This window comes from Mytilus trossulus, chromosome 6 (assembly GCF_036588685.1).
Source record: "Mytilus trossulus isolate FHL-02 chromosome 6, PNRI_Mtr1.1.1.hap1, whole genome shotgun sequence".
Classification (NCBI taxonomy): domain Eukaryota; kingdom Metazoa; phylum Mollusca; class Bivalvia; order Mytilida; family Mytilidae; genus Mytilus; species Mytilus trossulus.
This window is the reverse complement of record NC_086378.1, coordinates 24,503,670-24,516,654: the sequence shown is the minus strand read 5'-3', so window position 1 is coordinate 24,516,654 and position 12,985 is coordinate 24,503,670. Positions and strand designations below refer to the sequence as shown.

Genomic DNA, 12,985 nt, shown 5'->3' with positions numbered 1-12,985 from the left:
TTATGCACCGTTCAAAAACGCGTTTGTAAAATTTTGCAAACAATGTTTATCTTTTAAAAGTTTTTTTTTTTTTGTATTACAAATGCACAAATTGTCAAATATATATATTTTTTCTTTGGCATTTACAAGTTAACTTAATTTTGTTAAATACTGTATATAGATATAAATATATGTTTATGCGCATATCATGATTAGAAAATATTGGGTACGAGTTGGCAGAAGCACGAGTTTGTAATAATAGGGTAGGGACGAGTTGTCGTCGACCCATTTCTTGACACATGGCGGGAAATATCTAAACTGCTTACCAGACAATTCTAACGATGCGATGGACTTGATTCATCAATTTAAGGAAGAATTTACTAAAGGTATTCGCAAATTTGTCTACGATTATGAAAAACAAGAGTTTGATCACCTTGTTTTACGGAATTGCAACGGCACTGGGCCATGGTCTTTCAGCGACTCAACAATCGAATATGTGAAAGGAAAAACATTTCCTGTACATGTGTGGCTTAGAAGTTTTTACTTGGATCTTGCCCGCAAATTGATGATTCCAGAGAGCATATATACAACAGAGGAGAAAAAATTGTTCAAGTGCTTCATCGAAGCCAGTGAGTATATATATTATGTACATGTTCCGGACCATATGAGTATTTGGACCATATGAGTATTTGGACCATACGCGTATGGTCATGACCACATGGGTATATACTCATATGGTCTGACCGTACGCGTATGTTCAGGGTAATTAACACTCGGTTACATTTTACTTTGAATACTTATAAACTTTGCATATGGTATGACCTTTCATTAAAAAGACGCTATCATATAGGTCATTTTATTATTATCATGATTATATTATAATAAAAATATTAGCTAAATAAAAATTAGAAGTTTCACATAGTTAATTTTATTTTACTTACTTGTCAAAACTATAATAAACACATTTATACCGATGGTCACTACCAATTGTCATTACCAATTTGTTATTATGAGTGAATTGCAATATATGTCGACTTAAACAAAAAAAATCCAAAAATTTCTCAAGAAGTCACTGGAAAGTAACATAGTTTATTTAAGGTGTCTTATGAATATGGTGTATTGCAATCATTTTACGTTATTTGAGATCTAGAGCTTCTTAAAAAATACCGTAGACACATCACTGTACGCAGCTTCAAAAAGGCTAGATTTTCACTTGGAAACAAAAGGTGTAAATGAAAAGGATTGTGTACAACCTAGACTTGCAATAATGCAAAAAACTATGATACAGTGTGGAAGTAAATGTCACCCCAAGCCTACATGCATGAATGTAATTAGGGATGAAAACTAATTATGGCATCAATATGTAATCTTTACGTAGTCTTTGAATTATAAAATTAATACTTTGTCATTTAACAGTCATTATTTTTTTAGATAAAGTTTTTGTATTATTGAAACGATTTTTATGTAATTTGAAAAAAATACCTATATGGTCCAAATACTCATATGGTCCGGCCCATTAATAACCAAACGAGTATTATACTCATATGGTCATACCATACGCATACGGTCGGACCATACGCGTAAGGTCGCACCATACGCATATGGCCATGAGGTCTAAATACTCATATGGTCCGGAAAATACATAATACAAAAAAAGACGTTGTGGTATGCTAATGAGACAACTCTCCACAAGAGACCAATATGACATCTAGACATTAACAACTATAGGTCACCATACTACATTCAACAATGACCGAAGCCCATACGGCAGTCAGCTATTGAAATGGCAATGTAAAACAATTCAAACAAGAAAATTAACCGTCTTATTTATTTACCAAAAATTAAAAAAAAAAATGTAACATGAACAAACGACAACCACTGAATCACGGTCTCCTGACTTGGGACAGGCACATACATATATAATGTGGCGGGTTCAACATGTTAGAAGGAACATTAAAATTGAAACCAGTATAAATTCATATATATATGTGTGAAGTGTCAGGGGTTTCATTATTTTTTTAGACTGGTGGTACCTTTCAGATTTTAGGGGGAACCAAACCCAGTGGGTCCTTCATATTACAGACTTTTCCCTATTTTTTACTTTAAAAAATAGGGAAAAGTCTGTAATATGAAGGTGTACACAGAGATTATCACTTTAGGAAAGAAAGAAATTAGATTTGAACGATTTCAAAAGAATTTTACACCTTATTTTTATGGTATTTTTTCTGCCGGTACCAGACGCTTCCATAGGCGGGTAAATGTTGGGTACCGGGTCTTAATGAATGCACTGAGTGTTCAACAGTTCAGCTGTGCACACCTAATTAATAAGTTTTAATTTTGATAAGTAATGTAAGTATAATATTATATAAATAAATATTATTATTAGTCCAATATTTCTCTGATGTCCAATGGCTGTTTTGCCAGGCAAGCTGGGGCCCTGAGACGTCAGAGCTCGTCCCATATCAAAAAGTGGATTTTGCCCACCCAAAATAGATGCGTTGCTTCTGGTGCCGACTGACAGCCTTTGAATTATATAAATCGGGCATCAATCTGTTCATATTTCATTTATCTCTTCATATATGTAAGTTTCACCTACCTGCCAACCTTTATTTTCTCATAATTAGACAGTTTTTTCAGTGACCTATCGATTTCGGCATTTTGCCTTTCATTTTCATTTTAATGTTAAACATTGTTTTCTTGGAAAGGAGCCTGAGGTGAAAAAAATTAAATATTTGCATAATATTTTGAGTCTGAAGACCACGAACTCTGACGTAACTTGACGTCCATTTGAAAGTGAAAGTCAAAATGCCGAAATCAATGGGTCTCTGTGAAAACTGTTGAAATATGGAAAAATAAAGGTTGGCAGGAAGGTGAAACATACATTAATGAAGAGATAAATGAAAAATGAACAGATTGTTGCCTGTTTTATATAATTTCAAGGCCGTCAGTCGGCACCAAAGGCAACAAAGCAGCGCATCTATTTTGGGTGGGCAAATATCCAATTTTTGATATGGGACGAACTCTGTCGTCCCATGCCCAAGCTTGTCATGCAAAACAGCTGTTGGATGTCAGAGTAATTGCGGACTAATTATAATGAGATGAGAATTTGCGAAACGATTCCAAGATGGGTCATAGAAGCTGTTGGCTTATTTTAGGACCCACAGATAAAGGTGCAGCCCGTAACAGAGAAGTGATCCAATTGATGTTTCTTTACCGTCAAAATTAGCTACGTTATCGACAAACTTAATTGAGTAGTGACCGAACTATTGATACTTTAACATTAAAAAGATTGACAATGCTGACAAACTTTCATGTGTCAATAATCAAGTTTAATACCGATAATATTAAAAATAATTCTAATAATATGAAACAAAATATGTCCATGCACCATTTCGATTGGGCGAACATAGTCATTTCTTCAAAGGCAGAACAGAAAATATCTGTACTTTATCAAATAAATGTACAAGTTGATATTTACTTAATATTAAATACAATGTAGGTAACAATTATTGCTGAAAGCCTGTTCAGGGTTTCTTTCTTTTGTATGATTATATGATTTTTCACATGCCTGAACTCATTGACGATAATGTAAGGTGCTCTATTAGAAAAAAATGGATTTCTAGTTCGGGTTTGAAAAAGAAATTTCACCTTTTCTTGAGACTGTTTTGTACATTCAGTATAACAGATATGATCCAATAGAAATTTTCACATGGAACCTTAGGTAAATAGGAAAATGAAAAGATATGGGGTAATTTACGAAGAGACCACACTCCGTCCATGAGAAAAACGGAGGGATTTTAAAAATCTAGAGGTCTCAACAAGGCTTTCAACAAGGGTGGAATCTTACTCCTTCTGAAAAGCTCTAAATCGCCCCAACATGTACATACATTTGGGCATCAAGAGATTCTGGTTTCTCTTTTTGTGTGTCATAAACATTCAATTCGGATTTGAATTTAATTTAGTGAAACATATCCATACATTAAATCTTAGGACGGTCAGAACATTTTAAGGACGCAACAGATCGAAGTACAATTTTAAGTAGTACATAGATGTGCAATAATTCAGCTTCCTGTACATGTTCATGAAGTTCTAAATTTTGAATGTTGATTTTCTTTAAAAAAAAAAACACCATTTTTTTTTAAATAAAAAAATCTCAAAATTTCTTTAATTTGAGAATTTTTCTTTAGTTACAAATGTAGCTCCATGTCTGATGGTGAAATAAAAATGAATGTCTCAGAAAGTGGTGAATTAGTTTTTATAAATGACAGATGAATCGGGCCAAGCTAAGTAACTTACAGTAAACAGACTACTGTAACATTGACCCACTCGTCGAACTGATCAAAAGATTTGTGTTTATGACAAAAATTTATATACAACTTCATTTATAAATTAATCTGAATTTCATAGCGCGTCGTCACAATAATGAAAGTTATAAAAAAAATCTATAACCAGCAGATCTAGACTTCTATAAAGAAAGTATTCTTGTACAAAAGGGTATTTATTATAAAATGGTCCTAACTATAGAATACATTTAGATAGTTTACTATAGAAATCTTAAACGAAAGTTTCGACAATTTTAAACAGAAGAGATTTGAAAATAAATTTAACATAAAATAAACACTGAAATTATTTTGATACTTCGAAGGTGTAAAGAATAAACCAACAATCTCAATCTTTAAAAGTGTCTTCATTGCACTAACCGACGAGTTCATATTTACAGTATAAACAGTGGATGTGATTTTTTTCTATGGTCGGGTTGTTGTCTCTTTGATACATTCCCCATTTCCATTCTCAATTTTATTATCATTCTAGTCATGAATATTTATCACTTATATTAAATTGATAAAGATTTTATCGAGGCCGCACCAACTGTTTCTACAGCTAAGATCAGTACATGTAACATGATATCGTCGATTCGCACAAAAAGCCATTGTTTATGACAGAACACACATTCTAGATTATGTATTTTTGTTTCTGTCAGTTCGAAAGTATTATATCATTTCAACTCCTTTGTATTTCATAATATGTGTCATGAACAAAGACATATGTTCGATTCAATAATGATATCCTCATAACAAATGATAGAAATTTCGGAGATCCCGTATTTGATCCTTTACCGTTAAAATGAAAATGCCAATGACAGAGGTTGATTGTAAAAAATGTTTTACTGTGTTGAAAAAACTTCGACTTAAACAATGAAAACTTACACGTTGGACATGAAATATTTCGTCGATGAGGAAAATTAAATTATTTCACTTCTTAAATAAGTTTGTCGATAACGTAACTTATTCTGACGGTAAAGAAACGCGAATTCGATCACTTCTCTGTTATGGGCTGTATATAAAAATCCTATCGTCATGAACCAAATACTAATTATAGGCTATAATTTTGAACTAAATACAAATATATATAGTGTCAATCACAATATTATATCCACATTTATAAATCAATTATACCTTCTCCTTTTTAGCTCACCTGGCCCGAAGGGCCAAGTGAGCTTTTCTCATCACTTGGCGTCCGGCGTCTGTCGTCGTCCGTCGTTGTCGTCGTCCGTGGTCGTTAACTTTTAGAAAAATCTTCTCCTCTGAAACTACTGGGCCAAATGAAACCACACTTGGCCACAATCATCATTGGGGTATCTAGTTTAAAAAATGTGTGGCATGACCCGCCAAACAAAACAAGATGGCCGCCATTGCTAAAAATAGAACATAGGGGTAAAATGCAGTTTTTGGCTTATAACTTAAAAACCAAAGCATTTAGAGCAAATCTGACATGGGGTAAAATTGTTTATCAGGTCAAGATCTATCTGCCCTGAAATTTTCAGATGAATCAGACAACCAGTTGTTGGGTTGCTGCTCCTGAATTGGTAATTTTAGGGAAATTTTGCTGTTTTTGGTTATTATCTTGAATATTATTAGCTCACCTGACCTGAAAGGTCAAGTGAGCTTTTCTCATCACTTGGCGTCCGTCGTCCGTAAACTTTTACAAAAATCTTCTCCTCTGAAACTACTGGACCAAATTCTACCAAACTTGGCCACAATCATCCTTGGGGTATCTAGTTTAAAAAATGTGTGGCGTGACCTGTCAAACCAACTAAGATGGCCGCCATGGCTAAAAATATAACAAAGGGGTAAAATGCAGTTTTTGGCTTATAACTCAAAAACCAAAGCATTTAGAGCAAATCTGACATAGGGTCAAATTGTTGATCAGGTCAAGATCTAACTGCCCTGAAATTTTCAGAAGAATCAGACAACCTGTTGTTGGGTTGCTGCCCCTGAAATGGTTATTTTAAGGAAATTTTGCAGTTTTTGGTTATTATCTTGAATACTATTATAGATAGAGATAAACTGTAAACAGCAATAATGTTCAGCAAAGTAAGACCTACAAATAAGTCAACATGATCAAAAATGTCAGTCGACTCCTTAAGGAGTTATTGCCCTTTATAGTCAATTTTTATCAACTTTTCGTCATTTTTTGTAACTTTTCTAAAAATCTTCTTCTCTAAAACAGCTTTGCCAAATTTTACCAAACTTGTCCACAATTATCATTGTGGTTTATAGTTTAAAAAATGTGTCCGATGACTCAGCCTTCCAAACAAAATGGTTGACATGACTAAAATTAGAACATAGTGGTAAAATGCAGTTTTTGCTTTATATCTTTGAAACTAAGACATTTAGTGCAAATCTTTCAAGATTTTAATGTCCATCAGAATAAGATATATCCCCTCACAAATTTTCAGTTGAATCGGACAACCTGTTGTTGGGTTGCTGTCCTAAAATTGGTGATTTTAAGGAAATTTTGCAGTTTTTGGTTATTATCTTGAATACTATTATAGATAGAGATTAACTGTAAACAGCAATAATGTTTAGCAAAGTAAGATCTACAAATAAGTCAGCATGATCAAAATTGTTAGAGGACCCCATAAGGAGTTATTGCCCTTTATAGTCAATATTTAAGAACTTTTTGTCATTTTTGTAACTTGAAAACTAAAACTACTTGGCCAAATTTAACCAAACTTGGCCACAATCATAATACTAGGGTATCTATTTTTAAAAAAAGTGTCTAATGACCCCTCCTACCAACGAAGATGGCCGACATCAGTAAACACATTAACAGGTGAGCGACACAGGCTCTTGAGAGCCTCTAGTTATAGATAGAGAGAAACTGTAAACTGCAATAATGTTCAGCAAAGTAAGATTTACAAATAAGTCAATAGGACCAAAATGGGCAGTTGACCCCTTTAGAAGTAATTGCCCTTTAAAGTCAATTTTTAACCATTTTTCGTAAATTTTATAGATCTTTTACAAAAATCTTCTCATCTGAAACTGTTGGGCCAACTTAATCCAAACTTGGCCACAATCATCTTTGGGGTATCTAGTTTGAAAAATGTGTGGCTTGACCCGCCAAACCAACCAAGATGGCCGCCATGGCTAAAAATAGAACATAGGGGTAAAACGCAGTTTTTAGCTTATAACTCAAAAACCAAAGCATTTAGAGCAAATCTGACATGGTGTTAAATTGGTCATTAGTTCAAGATCTATCTGCCCTGAAATTTTCAGATGAATCAGAGAACCTGTTATTGGGTTGCTGTCCCTGAATTGGTAATTTTTAGAAAATTTTGTTGTTTTTGGTTATTATCTTGAATATTATTATAGATAGAGTTAATCTGTAAACAGCAAAAAAGTTCAGCATAGTAAGATTTACAAATAAGTCAACATGACCAAAATGGTCAATTGACCCCCTAAGGAGTTATTGTCCTTTACAGTAAATTTTTAACAATTTTCATAAAACTCCTACCGGTTACATTTTCCATAGAAACTTCTGGACCAAGTTTATTATAGATAGTGATAATTGTAAGCAGCAAGAATGTTCAGTAAAGTAAGATGTACAAACATATCACCATCACCAAAAACATAATTTTGTCATGAATCCATCTGCTTCCTATGTTTAATATCCACATAGACCAAGGTGAGCAACACAGGCTCTTTAGAGCCTCTAGTTAATTTTTGTATTCTTAAATTGATTTAACCATAATGGCAGTTTGACCTAAATCTGTTGTAGAATTGCAGTTTCCTAGCCTTTTTTATTTGCTGTGCTTCAAGTTGCTGTGTATCAGCACATTCTTTTGTAATACATATAGATATAGGAAGATGTGGCATGAGTGCCAATGAGACAACCCTCCATCCAAATAACAATTTATAAAGTAAACCATTATAGGTCAAGGTACGACCTTCAACACGGAGCCTTGGCTTGCACCAAACAGCAAGCTATAAAGGGCCCAAAAAAGATAAGTTTTATAAATGCTGTAGTTACAATTTAGAGTTTGAGAAGAACCCCCTGAAAAGTTGCAATGATAATTATTCTATTGAAAACAGACTTCTAGTTTAAACATGACATAATATTACAGTAAGAAAAAGACAAAAAATATCAGAGAATGTCAATTCACAATTTTTATGATTGGACTAAACACATACATGTACATGTGCATGTATTACATGTATTAGCTGATTTGAAGAAAGTTACATAATTATTTGTTTTCTTTTCAGATAAAAATCAACAGTGTCTTGCACAGTTAATTGAAACAGAAGGCACAATTAAAGAAGAAAATGTCAAGTGCCTACTAGCCATGCACTACTTCAAACCATTGACTCTTAATGGTGAATATGTTGTAAACAGCTGCAATGGATATGAAAAATGTGAACTGTGCAATGAGCCAGTCAAAGCAGATCAAACATTAACCTCCTTTGGTAAGACTTAGTGTAGAAAATAGGTCTACTTGTACATGTATGTGTACTACATTGTATATGAACATTAATATATTTGATTCAAAATTTTAAACATGTTAAAGGGAGCTTTATTTGTTGATACATGTAAGTTTATGGAAATAAATGGATCTGTTCTATTAATGGGTCATAAATCAGTATTTAATTTCAAATAACTGGTAACATGGTTTATTTGGGGCCATCTAGGGCTATTTTTATAAAAAGAATATGTTTGTCCTAACCCTACCCAAATAAAAGCTGTCTACTCATCACCTTTTATTGTCCTGCTGTGAAAAGGTATTATTTTAATCAGAAAAGTATGAAGACTATAAAACATCTGACACTTTAATTTCTCTTTGCTGAAAGAAAATTCTAACACATGTACCTACCTACATGTATACCAACTGCATCTACCTTTAGGGATGGTTTGGGCAAACCAAAATATCTTGAAGTGTGGCTGGGTTTGTTAAGATAAATCATTATACCCAGTAAATCTTGTATACATGTATTTGTTCCAGTTGACTAACAATAGATTTTTTTGGGGTCATTTTTCAATAAGCACTGTTAAAGTCAGAACTTCTCTCCCATATAGACTCAATGTAAAAAGAAATTGTAAAAAAGAAGAATTCCCGCCCTTCCTACCTTATTATTTTCAAAGATGTTACAGGAAACATGCATATTATTTTATTTGGCTTAATAAAGCTTCATATTATAAATCGGGTGTCTGGTACCAAAACCAATGAAAAAAGTGCCCAAAAGAGCTATAAAAATGGTTTCAACTTTTGGTTATGGAGCATGCATTCATGTTCATATATATATTTTAAGTCTCATTTTGAAAAAATAGATAAAATATATACATGCCGATATATTGTCTTAATGAATGCAAAAAGTATATGTCAAAGAATTTTAACTCTAGGCAGTAATTTTTTGTGAAACAGAGTCCAAGGATAAAAAAATGAACATGTATATCTGGTAAAAAATCAAAAATACTGGAGCATCATGAATTGGGACTATATTAAAGCATAAATGGATTGTTCCTCAGATTTTCCTTGTTTAGAATAAATTATCATGTCCCTAGAACCTGTAGAACCTGGCAAAAATGCCAACCAAGATGGATGCAAATATAAATGAAAATTTGGCAAAAGATAATTCGAATCTCTTCCTATTACTGGGCTAATAGGGAAAGATGAGGTCCCTGGGAGGTCCCTTTAAAGATCATGGAAGATCATCTGAGCTCAACATGTTTGTGAGCGCTTAAACCTATAAAGCTACTATTTAATCATGAATCACTTATAAAATGTCAGATCTGAAACCAGCACACTTGAGGCTCTAGTTTTCAAAAGATTCATTTGTCTAAATCCAGTGTTATGATTGAAAAGATAATAGTACTATGAAGATCGAATATTTCAGCGTTGTGAAAATTTGTTGCATTAAATTATTTAAAGATATAATATATATACAACATTGCTCATTGTTGAAGGCTGAACATTGACCTATACTTGTTAAATTTTGTGTTATTTTGGTCACTTGTTTGAGAGTTGTCTCATTGGCAATTATACCACATCTTCTTTTATTATAACATACTATGTACATGTATAAATCTGCTTAATGTAGGTGTTAATTTTTTTGAAAATAAGATTCTGAATTATTCAAACAAGCAGCATAGAGTGTAACAGTTATTGTCACTCCATATGAGACTAAAGTTAGCATATAATGTATTTGTCACTGCTTATGAAGCTTAAGTTTACACATATATATATTTGTCACTGCTTATAAAGCTAATGTTTACACACATATTTGTCACTGCTTATGAAGCTTAAGTTTACACATATATATATATTTGTCACTGCTTATAAAGCTTATGTTTACATATTTGTCACTGCTTATGAAGCTAAAGTTTATACATATATATATTTGTCACTGCTTATAAAGCTAATGTTTACACATATATATATATATGTCACTGCTTATAAAGCTAATGTTTACATATTTGTCGCTGCTTATGAAGCTAAAGCATGTAAAGTTTACACATATATATATATATGTGTCACTGCTTATAAAGCTAATGTTTACACATATATATATTTGTCACTGCTTATAAAGCTAATGTTTACATATTTGTCACTGCTTATAAAGCTAAAGTTTACATATATATATTTGTCACTGCTTATGAAGCTTAAGTTTACACATATAAATATTTGTCACTGCTTATAAAGCTAATGTTTACATATTTGTCACTGCTTATGAAGCTAAAGTTTACACATATATATTTGTCACTGCTTATAAAGCTAAAGTTTTTACATTGGTGTCTATTCTTGTTTCAAGGCAATAGTTTAGTATGGCATGGTCAAGCTGATATAGTTGTAGCAAAAAGTGTTGTTCAAATTGAGCTAGAAGAAGCGCTCCATAGCCTGAGTCTGATAGAAGATGAAGAGGAGGAAGGTGTTGAAGATTGTAGATATTCAAGAATGGACGAGGAATCTAAAGATGGTGCTAAAATGCTATCACAAGCCATTGCACAAGCAATTGTAAATGCCTTTTGTGTATCGAATAGAAATGAGTCATTGTTTGACAAATTCATTCCCTCATTCTTGGCGACAGAAAAAAATATCAGAATAATTCTGTATAACTGTAAATTTGATAAACTTCTTTTAAGTACTGAATTTCCAATTTGGGATGGCAATCAATTGAACACCAAAACAATGATGCAAGTGTGGGTCACAATAAACTATGCAGGGGATATGAGTAATCTCCCCTGTGTCTTGGAAAGAACACAGGAATCTAAGTTCAAAGAGGTCGTTGGAGAAGCTTATGGAATATACTTGAAATATGTGACTAGGCCAACTACCATATTAGAGCCTACAGATTCAGAACATTTGGAATTAGAAAAAAAAGACCTTAAATTAATAATAGACACTGATTTGGAATTTTTTAAGCTGTATGAAACCTTGTCAGAATCTGGATCCTGATATTTGTGTCTATTTGAAATAAATATTCATGAAGACTTGTTGGTGACCTTCTGCTGTTGGTTTTTCTATGGTCGGGTTGTTGTCTCTTTGACACATTCACCATTTCCATTCTCAATTTTATATTGACAATTATTACAGCAATTTAACTATTGGTGAATCAATATAATCATGATAATAGTAAGTAGATGAGTTAAAGGATTTGTGGAGTGTAAAGATTGAATTTTTAGCTCACCTGGCCCAAAGGTCCAAGTGAGCTTTTCCCATCACTTGGCGTCCAGCGTCCGTCGTCGTTAGCTTTTAGAAAAATCTTCTCCTCTGAAACTACTGGGCCAAATTAAACCAAACTTGGCCACAATCATCATTGGGGTATATAGTTTAAAAAATGTGTGGCGTGACCCAGTCAACCATCCAAGATGGCCGCCATGGCTAAAAATAGAACATAGGGGTAAAATGCAGTTTTTGGCTTATAACTCAAAAACCAAAGCATTTAGAGCAAATCTGACACGGGGTAAAATTGTTAAGAAGGTCAAGATCTATCTGCCCTTAAATTTTCAGACGAATCGAACAACCCGTTGTTGGGTTACTGCCCCTGAATTGGTAATTTTAAAGAGATTTTGCTGTTTTTGGATATTATCTTGAATATTATTATAGATAGAGATAAACTGTAAACAGCAATAATGTTCAGCAAAGTAAGATTTACAAATAATCAACATGACAGAAATGGTCAGTTGACCCCTTTAGGAGTTATAGCCCATTATAGTCAATTTTTAACCATTTTTCATAAATCTTGGTAATCATTTACAAAAATCTTCTCTGAAACTGCTGGGCCAAATACTTCCAAACTTTAATTGAATGTTCCTTAGGGTATCTAGATAGTAAATTGTATCTAAAGTTTTGATCTATCAACAAACATGGTCGCCATTGCTAAAAATAGAACATAGGGGTCAAATGCAGTTTTTGGCTTATAACTCAAAAACCAAAGCATTTAGAGCAAATCTGACCTGAGTAATTTTGTTGATCAGGTCAAGATCTACCTGCCCTGAAATTTTCAGATGAATCAGACATTCTGTTCTTGGGTTGCTGCCCCTGAATTGATAATTTTAAGGAAATTTTGCTGTTTTTGTTTATTATCTTGAATATAAATATAGATAGAGATAAACTAGAAAGCAATAATGTTCAGAAAAGTAAGATTTACAAATAAGTCAACATGACCAAAATGGTCAGTTGACCCCTTAAGGAGTTATTGCCCTTTAAAGTCAGTTTTTAACCATTTTT

The 12,985-nt window shown here is 33.0% G+C and overlaps 1 protein-coding gene across 1 annotated transcript; it reads left to right on the top strand.

The window, feature by feature from the left end:
* The first annotated feature begins 263 nt into the window (after window positions 1-263).
* On the top strand, window positions 264-11,739 carry LOC134720969 (uncharacterized). Its single transcript, XM_063583595.1, has 3 exons — window positions 264-608; window positions 8,526-8,726; window positions 11,067-11,739. Exons 1-3 carry the CDS (start codon window positions 326-328, stop codon window positions 11,708-11,710), a joined length of 1,128 nt encoding a protein of 375 aa, XP_063439665.1. The 5' UTR covers window positions 264-325; the 3' UTR covers window positions 11,711-11,739.
* The last annotated feature ends 1,246 nt before the right edge of the window (window positions 11,740-12,985 follow it).

Coding starts and splice junctions, on each gene's coding strand:
- LOC134720969 (XM_063583595.1), top strand. CDS start 326: ATGGACTTGATTCATCAATTTAAGGAAGAATTTACTAAAGGTATTCGC. Junction 609..8,525: donor CAAGTGCTTCATCGAAGCCA/GTGAGTATATAT, acceptor TTTTCTTTTCAG/ATAAAAATCAACAGTGTCTT. Junction 8,727..11,066: donor TCAAACATTAACCTCCTTTG/GTAAGACTTAGT, acceptor TCTTGTTTCAAG/GCAATAGTTTAGTATGGCAT.